Source organism: Poeciliopsis prolifica, unplaced genomic scaffold, assembly GCF_027474105.1.
Source record: "Poeciliopsis prolifica strain line A6 unplaced genomic scaffold, Auburn_PproV2 SCAFFOLD048, whole genome shotgun sequence".
NCBI lineage: Eukaryota > Metazoa > Chordata > Actinopteri > Cyprinodontiformes > Poeciliidae > Poeciliopsis > Poeciliopsis prolifica.
Genome location: NW_026562423.1, coordinates 2,635,022 through 2,650,938, shown reverse-complemented (window position 1 = coordinate 2,650,938; position 15,917 = coordinate 2,635,022). Strand labels below are relative to the sequence as shown.

Genomic DNA, 15,917 nt, shown 5'->3' with positions numbered 1-15,917 from the left:
TCTGAGGTATCTGCGCGTTAGGTGTACCACAATGCAGTGAATCTCTATGTACACACTCCTGTTGAGCTCCCCAGTTTCTATGAAGTAAACATTTTTCCACACACACACAACACATCACAGTTGGGACTTTAACAGGTTCATTTACAGAGATTTTTACATATCAAACATTAAAACGCAATTGGGTTTTTTTTTACATACAAAAGTAAAGTTCCATCTGGAACCTTTGTACTGACGCGTTTCTGGTATGTCCAAAAACCTGACGCACAAGCGGCAACCGCGAATGACAACGATGGGTTAAAAAGCTGCTTTTCTTAGCAGTTAGTTTTTAACGATCTGATGAGACGCTGGAAAAGACTGCTGTTTTTGTTGTTGCGCTCGGGTTCTGCTAAAAACCAGTTAGCATAACAGAAGCTATTCAAGCCTTAAACAGCATTGCAATATTGGCTGCAGCAGCGCAAACTTTGTATATTATATATGTACATTATATATATAAAAAATGTATGATGAAAAAAGAATCATGTACAACTCAACTGAAAAGTAAAGAAATCTGTTAGAAAGCTAAATAGAAGCTAAAATTGTGGTAAACGTTCACGCTGTGATCCCATAAGTAACCCCAAAATGATGACGCTGCCACCACTAAATTCAGACATTCATGTTCATGCACATAAATTGCTTTCCTGGTTTGCGACTTGTTGTGCTTCTTGTTGCTGTTCCCAGAGCAACATTGTGCAGCTCTGTGGTTAGGACACAACTCGTGCGACAACAAAGGAGGCACTGTGCTAAAACATGTCCCAACATGTTTTGGTCAAAAGGAAGTCAATAAAAGGAGAAGAAGAAAAAAAATCGACCTATTTTGTAAAAACTGCATCCAGTTTGTAAATCGAGTCCCCCTGTATTTAGCCGAGCAATATTTACAATCTCGAGTGTTTTGCAGAGATCAAACCATCTGCAATCAAAAGAGCTATTTTTGACTTCAGACCAGCAAAAATGAAGTTTGTTTAAAGCTGCAAATGTTCATATTTTGAAGAAAAAAAAAAGACAACTTCCAATTCCTATTATAGACAATAGACATTTCTATGGTACCATCATTGCATTTTAAAACTTTTACAAAATAGTAAAAAAAACAAAACAAAACAAAAAAAAAAAAAACAGATGGACATATTCTCTTCTGATGTGGAAAATTTGGAGAGGAAAAAGAAGCAATCCAAGCTAATGACAGAAAAATTATAACTCATACTTTGTGTCACTGTTGTAGAAATATAACATTTTTTTAAATGGGAAAACTCCAGAAAGCTATTTATCTACATATGTTTTGGTTTTTTATGTTCATTTTTAGCCAGTTACAAAATGCTGCAGATTGTTTTTTTCTTTTGTTTTCCAAAGAAAACCAAAGAGCAACAGAAAAGTCAAATTTAGAATACATTGACGCAAACTTGAAATTTGACTATTTTGCAAATGGACTGGACGAGTAAAGCTGCTCAACGATTCAAAACAAAAACACATTTCAGACTGTCCAAATTGAAATTGACAGCAGTTGCTGCTTTTTTGAGGGCTTCCATCAGATAAAGCCACAGTAGGAGGAACCAAAATGAGCCTTTTAGACAGGCTCAAAGTTAGACTTTAGATCTTAAGTTTATTTTCAGACTTTGAAATCTTGGTGACTCACTGCCAACACCTGACTAATGTTCAACTTGCTGCAAGGTTGTTTCCTCTCGACTCCAAAATCCAGAGCGTTTGTTGGCATTTGCCAACACTTATCTTCCTTACAATCAGCAGGAAGACAAAGACATAAAGTTACGCAATGCTCTGCCCTTTGCAGAACAGCTGATAAATGGATTTTTATTGGCCAATTCAGATATAACCTGCAATTCCCCAGGGTTAAAGTTTGGCACATGTTCCTTATCAGCCTGATCACCTATTGGAAAACTATTACAGGTTAAATCATAACGGACGTGGGAGGCAATATATATATATATATATATATTTAAAAAAGCCACTTCAACAGGATCATGTTTAAGTGTAGTTTATTTTATTAAAAAGACCAGGGTGCAAATATGAAATTAAAAAAAATAAAGACAAGCATATCATTTTTAAGCATTTAATACAAACTTAACAATATAAACTATTTCAGTCCATCTTGACATGTAAGACACTGACTCAAAATACTTTGTTATACCGTATTTTTTCTTTATCAAGTATTGCACAATGTAGGTACAAAATTAATATTCATACGAGTACATTTTTTGTCCATAGTATAGCAAAAATCTTAAACCTTTTAACAGAAAATACAATTCATCTTTCAGAAAAAAGCAAATATTCCTACACTTCAATTCCACCAGTAAGGTAACTTTGTACACAATCTTCTGAATATTTGATTTTTTTTTTTTGTCCTTTTTTTCAAAGATGGATTTCTTTAACAATTATCCTTAAAAAAGAAAAAAATAATAAGGAAAAGCTGCTGCAGCCATCACAGATCACTGGAGTAGTAAAAAGATATAAATGCAACACCATGTCATAGAAACAATATATACTCTGATATCTTACAAACTCTGTACTAAATTAAATTATACAATTAGAAAAAGACCAAGTAACCCCACTTAGTAGTGCCAATTTGTAAAAATCAGCCTTGTCTTACCACCTGTAAAATACTGTAAGAGGCCAAAACTTGAAGCTTTTTTTTTTAATTCTGTTTTTTGGAGTAGTTCCTCAAAGTAAAAAAACAAAAAAAAAAAAAAAAAAACAAAGAAAGAAAAGGAAAAAAAAGTTTGTGCTTGGTTGGCAAAAAGGAAAAAGAAAAACAATGATGCATGTTGAATTCAAGCTTGGATGTGTTTGTACAACAAGCTTTCAGTAGAAACTCAAAGGGGCTCGGTTAAAAACGCCCCCCACCCACCTGGGCACATGCGCTTCACTGCTTATTCAACTAGATCCTTCAGTCCGGTTGATAGGTGTGCGGTTTTCTTTTTTCATTTTAGTTGTTTTTCCCTTCTCTTTGAGCCACCGTCATTCATAAATAGCATATTTGATGATGTTAGCTTAGTTAGCCATGACTGGCTGGAATTGCTGGTTAGAATACTGCATGTTGCTCAGGCTGAAGCTGAGCCCGTCCATGAGCGACTTGTCGTTCAGGCTTCCGTAGGCCGCAAACACGTCGAAGGCATTGTTGTACTGCAGGGGGCCGAGCCCCAGGGGACCGTCGGCGGGGAATGCGGCTCCGGGGCTGGACTGGCCCTGCAGGCTGGGGAACACAAACTCCTTGGCATTGGGCGACAGGGCGGAGGCCTTCTGCTGCTGGCCCAGCCCGTACAGCGAGTGCATGGAGGAGGACATGGCTTTCTGCTTCAGTAGAGTATTGACATTCAGACCCAGGTTGTTGGTGGGGGAGGTGCGGGCCGCCTTGGTGCTGCCGCCGCTGCCTCCGCTGGCGGCGGTGCTACTGTTGTTGTTGCCACCGCCGCGGCCGCTGCTCTTCATCTTGGTGGAGCCAAACTTGGTGGCAGCGAAGGTGGCGGTGGTGAAGGTTAAGGGCTGGGTGGAGCGTGGCATGAACGACGGGCTGACGGCGGCCGACTGGCCGAAGGGAGGCGACGGCGAGCTGGACTCTGAGGACGCCCCGACGGGGTCACTGATGGGCATGAACACCTGCGCCTCGGGGTTAAAGCTGTTCTTGATTTCCCGGTCCAGCTCAGAGCCGTTCTCGTTGTTGTCGTCCACGTACAGCACCTTGACGGGGCCTTTCTCCCCGATCTGATAGGAGACCTCGAACGGATCGATCCAGACGCTCAAGTCCTGGGGCAGGTTGTTCCGGACGTCCTCGATGTCCAGCCCGCTCTCTTTGGCTGCCTGCTCCACCACGGGGTCCACCTTCTCGCCTACGTGGATGCACCGGAACCCCGAGCCTTTATACGGCTTGTCTGGGTACCAGTGGCCTTCATACTTCTTCTTGAGCTGCCTCTCGAGCTCTTCGCCGAAAATATTCACACGCCGTCTTGGAAGTTTGTTGTACAGGTAGGAAATGATGAAGTTGAGTGCTACTTGAATTTCAAGCTGCATAGCTGCTTCGACTTAGCTTCGACTGTCACAGTTGCTTTATCGTGGCGTTGCGAGCCTCCAAAGCAGCCAGGATCAGTTGGGAACTTGAAAAATCAATATCCTTCTGATAGTTTGGTGGAAGATCCTGAATCAAAAAGAAAAATGAAGAAATTGTTAACTTGTTCAGCCATCAGGCAAGGACTGATTTCTATAGCCAGGTATACCGCAGCTATAATGAACAAATCCCCCTACTTTCTGCTGCATATTGATGATTGGCTGGCTAACAGAAAATGCTTGCAAGAAAGACAACTTTTAACTGTGTTGAAATATTTCCAGCCTGAGAAACATGCCCATTCATGGCGAGGAAGCTAACGGAGCAAAACACAGTTGCTCCTTTTAGCACAAAATCCGTCTGAAAATACAGATAAACTACCATTTACGCCTGTAAAGCAGCCAACATCCAAAAATTATGCAATATGGCCAGATGGGGGCGATCATATTGATATGAACTTAAAATGCAAAACGAAGAACACCCTTGAAACTAATGCTACCAGAATTTATTTTTCCGTCAGCGAACTTTTAAGTATTGATGGAAACTAAAATCTGAACAAAGATGAACACCAAAAATTAACAACAATTTGGCCATCTTAGAAAACCAAGATGGCCAAATCCCAAAGGGCATGGTGATGTTTTTACATCATAATCTCGTTTTTCAGTGCAAAACATACTATGGAGTGACTCAAAATTTCAGTTTGTTACCAAAAACATTTAGCATGTGGGCCTATTCGTCTATATATATATATATAAAAAAAACATAGTAGCAAAAACAACCATCTTTTACAAAATACCTAAAAACTCCTATGACATTTATCAAACCAAATGCCACAGTTGGCATCACTATAACTGCGACTGGTATATTAGATTATTTTTTACAGGAGCAGCAGCCATTATTACCAGAAATACCGCGATATTTCCACCTCAAGGTGATCTTACATTGAGACTCTTGAACCTCATCGTGCCCATTTACTCTGGGCAGCCTGGCATGCAGCTTTGCTGCAGCTGGGCTGTACAATAATCGGGAGCTATAAATAAACTCAGTCCACTGACTCAGAGATGGTGTCAGCAGTGCGTGTTCCCCAGCGGTTCAGTGTGACAGATAAACTCTCGAGTGGCTGACCTCTGGATGGGGGGCAGGTGCCAGCACTAGGGGGGGTCGGATTTGAGGCTTCCTCATATCGGACACACGGACTTGTTCGTGCAAGCCAGCCCCTCCAGAGCGGAGCTCAGCGGGAGAGAAATGTGTTTTGAAAAATGCCTCCGACCTGGGCTGTTCCTGTGTTTTCTCGCGCGGCTTGAGCTACAGTTGGGAAGAGGAGCACGTAGGAGCTCGCGACAGGAATTGCAATTACATAATCATTATTCAGGATCCAGCCGTAACCGTTAAAACAGACGCTTCATCACAAAAAGACGCTTTTAGAAATACGACATATGCAGAGCATTACTAGTCGAGCTGCTTTATGCGCCCCGTCAGTGATGGGCAGATAGCGCCCTGACGCCAACTTAGCGAAGGGTGTGAACACAAATGTAGGAAGCTAACCTGCTAACCTTCACGAACTGTTAATGTTTAGCTCGACCAGCTGCTTATCTGCGCTCTACGCATTAAGGCAAATTAAATACAACCACATACAGGGAGAGAGCAAAGGGCTCAAGTCCGCGTCATGCGAACAGAAGAAAGAAAAACGGGTTTAATCTGAACTGACAGCCAGCTTGACAGATAGGAAGCTACGTAGGATTTTAATAAACTAGCTGGTTACGGACATTTTCGACATCTACTGTCGCTGTCGAGGAGCGAAATGACTAAACGACGCGCAGCTTTGTCCACCCATAAATGAGTATTAATTTAACGTTACATTAATATATACTTACCTAGAAATTCACAGCAGGCCCTTTCTTGCTCAACAGTCCAGTGCCTGGAGATGTTCAACTTCGCGCAGCGCTACTGTAGCTGTGCGAAACAAGTAGAAAATTGTTGCCGACGTAGTGGCTGTAGATCCAGGGGGTTTCGTATCTGTGGGATAAAGGATGAATCCGGGATACAGGCGTCCACAAGATAACTCCCCTTCAGCCTGGGAGTTTTTACAACTCTGCCCTTTAAAACTTGGGCTGGTTTGTTTTTATATAGTAGTCCTCCGCCACGGACATCGGGAGCTGGTGATGCGGCTCAGATGGGACGCCTACCAGATACCCCACTCCTATTGGTCGAGCCCTGCTTCGTCATTGTCAGCACCCACTAAACTAGAGCTCTGATTGGATGACCGAGTGTTCAGTCAAGAGTAGGGTTCTATTTACGGTAGTGGCTTGCCTTTCAAGCCTTTTTGGACTACTTTATTAGAACAGATTTTAAGAGTACACATTTTAAAAGCTTTCGGTCAAAGTGGGATCACGCACATTTTAATAAAACTTGAACATGATAGATTGACAAACGTTACGTCAAGAGTTAATATTCTGTTTTTACGTTTTATTAGGCTTTTCTTTGATTAGATGTCGTATGCAGCAGTGGTTGACAACAACGACCATAATTAAAGATATTTTCTGATTATCACGGAGAGTTTGCTGAGGTTATGAGGGCTATACAAAATATACTACAGTGACATAAACTCAACATTACCTCCACTCTGTTCACTTGAGGGTTAAACAGATCTCCTCTGTGGCGGAAGGATACACCTGTCACGTCTGTGTCCCTTAGCTGTTTCCAATGACATTTTGATGTTCCTTGAACCAGCTGTAAATGTGTGTCTGACCCTTCCTTAACAGCCTTCCCTTAGGATGGGAGCCATACTGATAACACTGCATTTCCAGCACGTTTTGAACACAGTGTACCTCAGAAAATGCTAACAGTTTATCTCCTGTGATACAACTCATTGTAGTGTGCTCCGAATACTGACTATTGGTTCATAGCAGTTGTGCAGTGCAGAGGTGTAAGCTCTCCCCAGTCAAGCCCAACGTGTATGACGCCACAGCCTGTTCTTACCTAACATGGGCTCCCTCGCTCTGTTTGCACAACAAACCCAACACATGCATTATACAGCTGCGAGGGAGGCAGCAGAGCAAAGAGAAGAGGAAGATGAAGAGGGAAGAAAGGCATGTGCCCTGAAAGCAGAAAGATGTGAGGATGTTTTTCTTTTAAATCGTACTTTAAAGGGATAGCGTGCAACCCCCATGACATAGCGGTGGTTAGTAAAAGCCCTCTTTTATGAGCCGTTGAACCACTGTCATGTTTGCAGCGGGGAATTGTTTGCACAGAATTATTATTCATTACATTTTACACGCTCAAAATAAAGAACGATACAATTTAATTGTTCACACAGAATAACAGAGACTGGAGGTTGTCCGACATCATTAAGCTTCCCTTGTGAAACCGATTAAAACATGGAAAGCGTTTCTGGTCAGAGTCGACAAAACAAACCGAAAATCTGAAATTTTACAACCAAAAAGTTTTACAATCTTAAAACAAATCTCATAAGCAGCATAACAAGGAATATTTAAACTGTTGTCATGTTTGCCTTGGGCGGCAACAAATTCTGCTTTATATGGTAAATCTGGCCATTTGTGTGAAAGGTGGTACCTAGTATAAACTGATATAACAAGAAAAATATTGATTTACATAAAAAATGTAATTTTTTTTCTTTTTATATCTTCATGTAGTAAGAACCAAAGTTAGTAGGTACTCACAGAGGCTAAAGCTTAGATGTTCCACAACCAAAACAGACTTCGAGCATCTTAAAGCAACTCCGATCCGTTTGTGCAAACACAACTTAATGCCACGACGCTTAAACCTGTTTACTTACACAGAAGCTGACGATTATTTACAAGGGAAATGGAAGTCGGAGGTCGTGCGTCACCAACGGTCTTCCTGTCTGAAAGCAGAGAACAAGATTTTACAGGTTTTCATGTTTTAATAGACAGGGGAGTGCATTTATTGATGTGCGTCTTTCATAGCTGATATGTGTCTCCTTCTACTGTGATCATAAGTGCTGTGCATGTTTCATACTCAGTGTGTGTTTCACCCAGTTACTATCATTGCAGGCGCTCCACCTCCTACCTCCATCACACATGTAAATAATCATCAGATGCTGTAAAAACAGCCACATGATGCAAATGTATCGACTTTTCTAAGATAAGCTCCGAAACGTACAGATTATGGAACATGTAAAGCATTTACGGTCACAGTTTGGGTGGCTTAGTTTATTCGGGATTCACATTTAACTTATAGAAATGAACAACTAAACAAACAAACAACACACTGGAGACAACATGAGAGAATCCATCTAATCCAGGTTAAACACATAATTAATTCCAGGGCAATATATACAATTCACAACCAGTGACTCACATTCTCTGCAGTTTACTGAAAATATTGTTTTATCTGTCGTTTAACATTTTCACTGTCATTAAATACAGCGCAAGTTGATATTAAATTCCAAAAGTGCCGACCCCCGGAATAGCAGTGTTGTTCCTGCATTAGTTATTATTTTTGGCAAAAGGCATCTCTTTTTAGTAGCAGGCCTAGTAAAATGAAAATGTGTATTTTGGCTAAAGAATACATTTTGAAATACAATCACAGGAGTTTTGGAATAAACATTTCTGAAAACCCCTCCACCTCCCAAAATCACAAGTAGTGCGTAGCTTAATATATTTTTACCAGAAAGCCATCCTGACATGTTGTGCTTTTTTCCAGTAATGGTAAACACAGTGAAACACAGTAAGATGCCGTAAAAATACTAAATTCTTCTTTTTTAATCAAACAAGCAACTCGGACTACATCAAATCTTTTTCGGAATCCGTCCTGTGCCGACATCAATCCGGAAGAATATTGGTTGCGCAACTTTCTCACTTTACTTCCATGACCCGTGTGAATAATCATCCGCGTCCGAGTGTGAAAAGGTCTTAGCATGGTGTTTGCATAAGCAGCTGTGATGTTTTCGTTTTAAAACTTCAAATTTTGATTTGTAGGAAAAGAAAGACACCGAGAGCAATCTCTTCTGAAAGTAAGATATTAACTGCTTAATTGTGGACTAATTGTGTCTCAATTTAAGGCATTTTTTTTTTACATTTCCTCCTAATTACCCAATATTTTTAGCTTCTGATGATCACGCAAACATGAACTCGTGTGTGTACATTCGGGCCGTAACCACAGTTCAGAACGGCAACCCAGCTCCATAAGCAGAGCGTAATAAATGAAACCTGATCTTCCAGAGGGCTGCAGGGATCAGGATGCTGCGGGCACAATGGAGACTTCTTCCACTCTCCAGATTGAGTCTCAGCAGGGGTGAGAGATGAGTCCCACCCACCCCCACCACCAACACCGCCACCGAGAAGCCTGTGTGATGGATGACCCTGGCACAAACTAAACACACTGTGGGGGCCTTGGAGGCACAGAGAGGCCACTAGAGCTGTTTTGCACACAGAAAGCATGTGACAGTGACCAAATGTTCGGACATGTCTGAGCACAAAAACATGGGTTCAGCAGCAAACATATTAGCAGCCCTGACAGAAAGGTGCACAGTCAATCAAGCTGTGTAAACTCAGTAAGTATGTGTTAGTGTTGGCAATTCTCCCATTCCGTGGTGAAAACAACAACGTTGTTGTTCTCTTACAGAAACGGACTTAGCTGGAGAATCAAAACACAGCTAACGAAGTGAAAAGTCTTAGCATGACTCAGAAAGTTTTTTTAGGGATAGACAGTCCACGTAGAGATTTTGAGCTGTGAAATTCTTTCCACTGTTCTCAAAGATCTTCACGCAAGATGCAACCCGGGCGTCTCTTGTTTGTTCACTAGCAGACGTAGAGTGACAGTTAAAACCTTAGCTACGCGAGCAAGTGTGCATTTCCACTAATTAATTTCACAATACACATTTTTATAACCGTGCACTCTTGACGAAAAAAGTGCTCCTCATTTGTTTGAGTTGATGACATCACCAGAGGCACAGGAGTCAAACTGTTCAGAAAGCGATAGTAAACGTGACTAACCAGTGACTTTCGCAGCGCGGTTTCTGAGAAACAGCTTCAAAGCAGAAACAGAAAGACATAAACCTGTCTCCAGTTCACTTCAATTAAGTAAATATATTTTAACCTGTTAAGACATTTTAACAGAATCTAAAATTGCTTTACACATAAAGGTTCTAGGCGGAACCTTTTATATTCTCATGTTTCTGGTACATCGGTAAATCTGTCGCACAACTGATACCTGCACACGGCATCACACAGGCTCATTTTTATGTCCTTATGTCCTTATTTGGAAACATTGTCGTTGAAGATGAAGACGAACAAGTAAACCGATGCCAACTTTACTTCCATGTTAGAGTCATCGTTCAAGTCATACAATACTCAGGCCGCTCCGTCAGCTATCTGTCGCTACACGTAGCTCTTCGTGTGTGGGGACAGAATAACCTAAAAACAGATTAAAGACAATAAGTATTTTTGTTTGTTGAGCTCATGTGACTATTTATTCAACAATTCAGGAGAAAAAGGTGTTTTTGAATTTAAGTGCTTATTTAGTCAATTAAAATGTAATCAATCAATCATAGACTGTGTAATTAACCTTATTAAAAATGGTGAGAGTCCAAACACTAATAATAAGTAAAAAAAAAAAAAAAGTTGCATGTTTGTGTTCCTTTTAAATGACTGATGTCCCAGTAGAGCGGCGCTGCATGCAGTCTGAACTCACACCACTTCAGCTTGTACAAACAACTTCTCCCTTTCTGAATGCCAAGCAGTGGGATTTATTTTTTCTCCCTTTATGTCTTCCCTCTGGTGTTGACTGAAATGAGGCGGGTGCTGTTTCAGGCTGCCCTGCAGGTGCCTGCGTGGTGGAGCAGACTGGTAGGAGTGGGCTCATTATAAGTCTTTCTGCCTGGCAATTACATTTGCCCGAAGTAGCGGGGTGACGCAGCAGTTCTGCGGGGAACGTCGTTCGAAAGTCACGGTAATGGAATAAAACAACCTGACCGGATTTTTTTCTTCTTCTTTTTGTTTGGCTCAAAAATCATCTCCGAGAATCTTTGATGATCTGCCATTCCAGTATTCATAAAATGACTTCCACGTGTTTTATGTTCGCCAAATTTTCCCAGAACCTACGCAGCGTTTTCTGTTTAAGGATCTCATATTTTACTGCAACACAGTAAGTCTTGTTGATGGGGAAACTTGGTGAAAAACTTGAATAAGTCCCACAAAAAGGGAAAAGGATTCTGCTCCGTTGCCTTCTGTGATGTCACAGGAGGAGCGTGTGTGGAGTCTTGTTTTTATGAAGGTAATTTTGTCTTGCATAAAAGAACAGCAAAACTGCTAAATAAATAGAAATACTGACCATTACTCGTTCTTCAAATGATCATAGTAGTTCAGCTACTAGCTTTAGATTTCCCTGACGTGGTGAGGTTGTTTTACTTTAATATAACTCTACAAGATTCCATCTCTTGGATTTAGTGTTTTTGCATCAGTTTCTTTTAGGACATGCTGACTTAACAGAACTGCCACAGGAGCACTGCTCGGTGCTGCGTTCATTTCCTTTTGATTACCGGCTAACAGCGAAGTACCTCAGATGGAGTTATTAGATCCCTTTTCTTTCGGCTGGACTTCAAAGTCCTAATGGCGCTCAGAAAGATGACTTTGCTCCCCGCGGGCGCTGCTTCGTAATCTTGAGTTGTGAGATTTTCACCTGGAGGAAGAAAAAGAAGAAGAAGAAGCAGCGAGGTTTTTATTACCCTTTTCAATTTCGAGTTATGGCAGCTCCTTTCTTTAAGCGGGCTGTGTCTTTCTGTGGAAGATGAACAAGTGTAATTTAAACACCAGGCCAGAAATGAATAGGCTACCGAGACAAATACTCGCTCTCATCTGCCCAACAGTTCTTTATTAAACCCCGCGCCCTTCTGCAGACAGACCCTCTTAATCTTCATTTTTCACATATCAGTGTTTCCTGACCTCTGGCCAAGCGCAGCGTCATAAATCTGGCTCAATGCTGCAGTCGGTAACAACAACCATAACACGGTATGTTCATTTTATTGCAGCACAATCAATAGTCTCTTCTTGTTAACGGTGCATTCCTTCGCTGGGAGCGTGGACGGTGTCTCGTGAGGGTTATCGGCTCCCAGTGCCGTAGTGGGATCTTAGCTCATGGTTGCATTTTATGACCTGCTGCTAATTTTTGTTTTTTTTTACATTGAAATAAGTGTAAAATGTGGCGTAGATATGTTCAGATGCCAGTAATTAAAAGCTTTTCTATGAACAATTAGGGCCACACTAATAAAATAAAAAAGTATGTAATCAGTAAAGTCATAATATTGTGAGAATCATAATCATAAAACATTTCTGTACAAGTTATTTAGGTTGACAGTAGCTTCTAAAGTCACATAGCATGAGCTATTATTGGTTACACTATGTAGCCCCTTTTACTTAGTGAAAGGTGTAAATAAACTTTTATAGTACACTATACTGAATGGATTTGACCAAAAATATGAATCTTTCATTATGTTTCAAAATGGTAAATGAAAAATAAAGCATATTTTTATAGCATGAAGTACAATAGAAACTGAGATGGCTCTGTGAGAAAAAACAAACTTAGCTCCAGTTAACTTCAGTAGCTGCATATTGTGTATAAGTAATCATAAATCTTCACTGTAAAAGGTCAATGTACCTTCAAAGTAGCATGCTAGCTACTATGTTACTTAGCTATGTAGCGACATGGCAGTGTAGCATTTTGAGCTACATACTTTAAGTAAAGGTGAAAATAAACTTCTATACAAGCTCATTTTGGAATGACTTTTACCAAAATTCATATTAATTCATTATGTTTCAAAATGTTAAATAAAAATTAACGCTTATTTCTAAAGTATGAAAAGAAACAGACCACTACAAAACATAGATCTTAAAACAAACTTAGCTGGAGTTAATTTCAGTGAATTACATAGCTGCATGTCGTCTGTAAGTATCTGTAAGTAATCATAAAACTTCACTTTAGAAGGCCAATAGCTTGACAATAGCAAGGCCAATAGCTAGCTTCTAAGCTAGGTAGCATACTGCTACCTAGCTTAGAAGCTACTGTGGTACATAACCATGTAGCCACTTGGTTTTGTAGCTTCTAGAGCTTCATAGAGTACGCAAAGATGAAAATAAACCTGTATAGTAGACCACATTGAATGGATTTTACTAAAACAATAAAAAAAAATTCAAATTGCCAAATCAGAAAAAATAGATTTAAAAGCAAACTTTGCTGCAAATAGTTTGCACTGTCGATGCTCTCTGGAAACACAATGTTCCCCCATGGCTGGTTATTGCAGCAGCTTGCCTGAGCAGAAACTGTATTTCAGTACCACAGAAACAAACGGCATTGTGGGTAGAATAGAAAACGTACAGCCCAGTTATTTAAAGGCGGTGATGAAATAGTGTTTACAATTGCTTTGTAGTGATGGCAACATAATGAGGCAGAAGAAATCGTCTTCAAATTTAAAGAGAAGATGGACTACAGACAATTGTTATAAAAGAAGGCCTGCTGGTAATGATTTATTGACATCTCCAATGTTTATACAAGAAGGCTGTACTAAGGTTTGGAAAATGAGCTGTGGTACATTCTGTCTGCTCGTCCCTGATTCTTCTGCTTCCTTTTGAGTTGGTTAAAAATGCTGCAGCAGGCAGAAGAGGAAGCCAAATGAAGGTTGTTTTTTTTTCTCACCGGTGTCAGGAAGGTCACTAACACAAGCAGTGGTAAAACCTGAGTTAACAGAAATGCCTTGAAAAAGTATTCAAAAAGTTTTGGAATCTTTCTTAAAGAGAAAAAGGCCCAATTTCAAGGCGCTAATTTACAGAGTAACATTTCTTTTGAGTCATATTTCATGTGTACTGCATTTTTTTTTAGCAGCTGAAGGTAATTTTGATTGTGCTATAAAATAGCACTATGTGCCTGGAAAACACATGAAAACACTTCAACAGCCTAAAACTACAAGGAGGTTTGTGGTTGTCGTTTTGTCTAAAGCTCCAATGGTTTTTGCACCAGGCTTTCCCCGGACGCCAGCATGTGAGTTTACACTTCCAGAGGGGGGACTGAGTGGTGTTTTCATATGAAACACGGCACAAAATCACGCCACAATGTTTGTCCCAGTGGCTTCATGTCTGAGCCATGTGCTCTGACCCCTGGAAAGGTTTTGCACCAAGCCATCTGGAGAAGCAGGAAGGTTACACAATAGGAGATCAGCTGTGCTCCTCCTATTTAAAAATACCATTCTGCCCAGCTATTTGGTTTCATGTCAGAGGATTATGTTTAGTACGCCGGCTGCTGTGTCATGAATCAGACAGCAGAACAGAGCCGGGTCGTGTTAAGCCTAATAGCACCGCCGTGGCACGGAGACAAGATCACTCAGTACTTTATATATTTTTTTTTTCTGTCCCCTGTTCACACGTCGCTCTGCACGGCGAAGCTGAAGCTGCACCCTGGTTTTGTTTTTTTTGTCTTTGTTTTTTTTCTTTTTTTGAAATTCAATTATGCTCGAAAATGAACAGCCAGCCCTTGTGGCTAGCACGGGGTTGTGGAGCGAGAGTCATCCACCGCTATAGGAATGTGTCACATATCTATGAATACTGAATGGGTTGTGCTACAGTTGGCAGGCTGTCCCCGTCACTGGGATAAGTATTTTACCCCCCACTCCCCCTCGCTCCCACTCGTCTCATCTTCCAGTTGGACGGCAACCTTCTTCCCCCGCACCCGCTGTACAATCCTTAAAACAGATTTCTTGTCCTCTCCTCTCCTTTGTGGGGGCGAATTCAGCTTTTTCCTCTCCTGGCAGCCGCTGCAGCAGATGATGTCAGATTATGTGAACATCACGCATCATCGTGAAAAGATATTAGCGGAAGCATTTGCATGTGGACACTTGAAGGCAAACTCAAAACATTTTGTTGCTCCCCCCCAGCCCTCCCTACTTCAGTGCATGCACAGAGCTGGAGTTTGTATAAAAGAGTAGCCGCTATTGAGAAGCCCGGATGATGTCAGCGTAGTCATGGCAACGATTCTTTCACATTAGCCCATGTTCTTCACACAGTTTGAGTTCAAGTGCTATTTTTCTGACAAATGTCAGAACTCATTTCTTAAATGGCAATGGGGCTTTTTTTCTCTTTTTTTTTTAAAGCTGTTGCTGCTCCTTTTAAAAGTAGAGCAGGAAGTGTAACTTGCATGTGACACAAAGCCAAAATAGAAAGCTGCTCCTTTAGTCGTTTCCTTATATCTCTTGTTGATGACCTATTGGGAATTCAGGAGGCGCTCTCTGCTTGTATAGAATGAACATTTATTGGATGGGTCAAGTGAAGCGGCCGGTGTTTTGAATGAGATATAAATATGAGACGCTCCGGTCTGTTGTCCGAGGGCCGAAGCGCTCGGTGCCGGCCGGAAGTCGGAGTCCTTTCTGCTTCAGAGAGCTGACACAGTGCAGTTGGAGTAACCGGAGAAGCTGGAGCAATATTTCGCTGATAGATGCCCTTTGATAGAAATGCAGAAAGGTGATAGGCTGAAAGGAGAGTGGAGGTGTTGGGGAGAGGGAAAAAAAAAAGAGCCCCAGAATACAAGAAAAAAATCCTTGGAGCTGGAAAAACAAGTGTTTCAGGGACCGTTGTACCCGGGCGACTGCATCAGCAGCTCCAAACTCTGGGGGAGACGGAGAGCAAGAGAGAGAAGGGAAGGAATTGTGACATTGCTCTTTGGCTAGGAATTGCTACTCAGAGCAATTTAGCTCAGTAATCGGAAAGCGTTAAGGTGAACAGTCAACGCGGTCAGTTCGTTTTTATTTGGTCGCCTTAAATGAGGGATGGATACGGCAGCGCCTACCTGCAGCATCACCGGATGATAA

The 15,917-nt window shown here is 41.2% G+C and overlaps 1 protein-coding gene across 1 annotated transcript; it reads right to left on the bottom strand.

Moving 5' to 3' along the window:
* Positions 1-2,007: 2,007 nt before the first annotated feature.
* tob1b (transducer of ERBB2, 1b) lies at positions 2,008-6,202 on the bottom strand. Its single transcript, XM_055057545.1, has 2 exons — positions 5,959-6,202; positions 2,008-4,177 (listed from the first exon to the last, which is right to left on the bottom strand). Exon 2 carries the CDS (start codon positions 4,051-4,053, stop codon positions 3,037-3,039), a length of 1,017 nt encoding a protein of 338 aa, XP_054913520.1. The 5' UTR covers positions 4,054-4,177; positions 5,959-6,202; the 3' UTR covers positions 2,008-3,036.
* Positions 6,203-15,917: the final 9,715 nt, after the last annotated feature.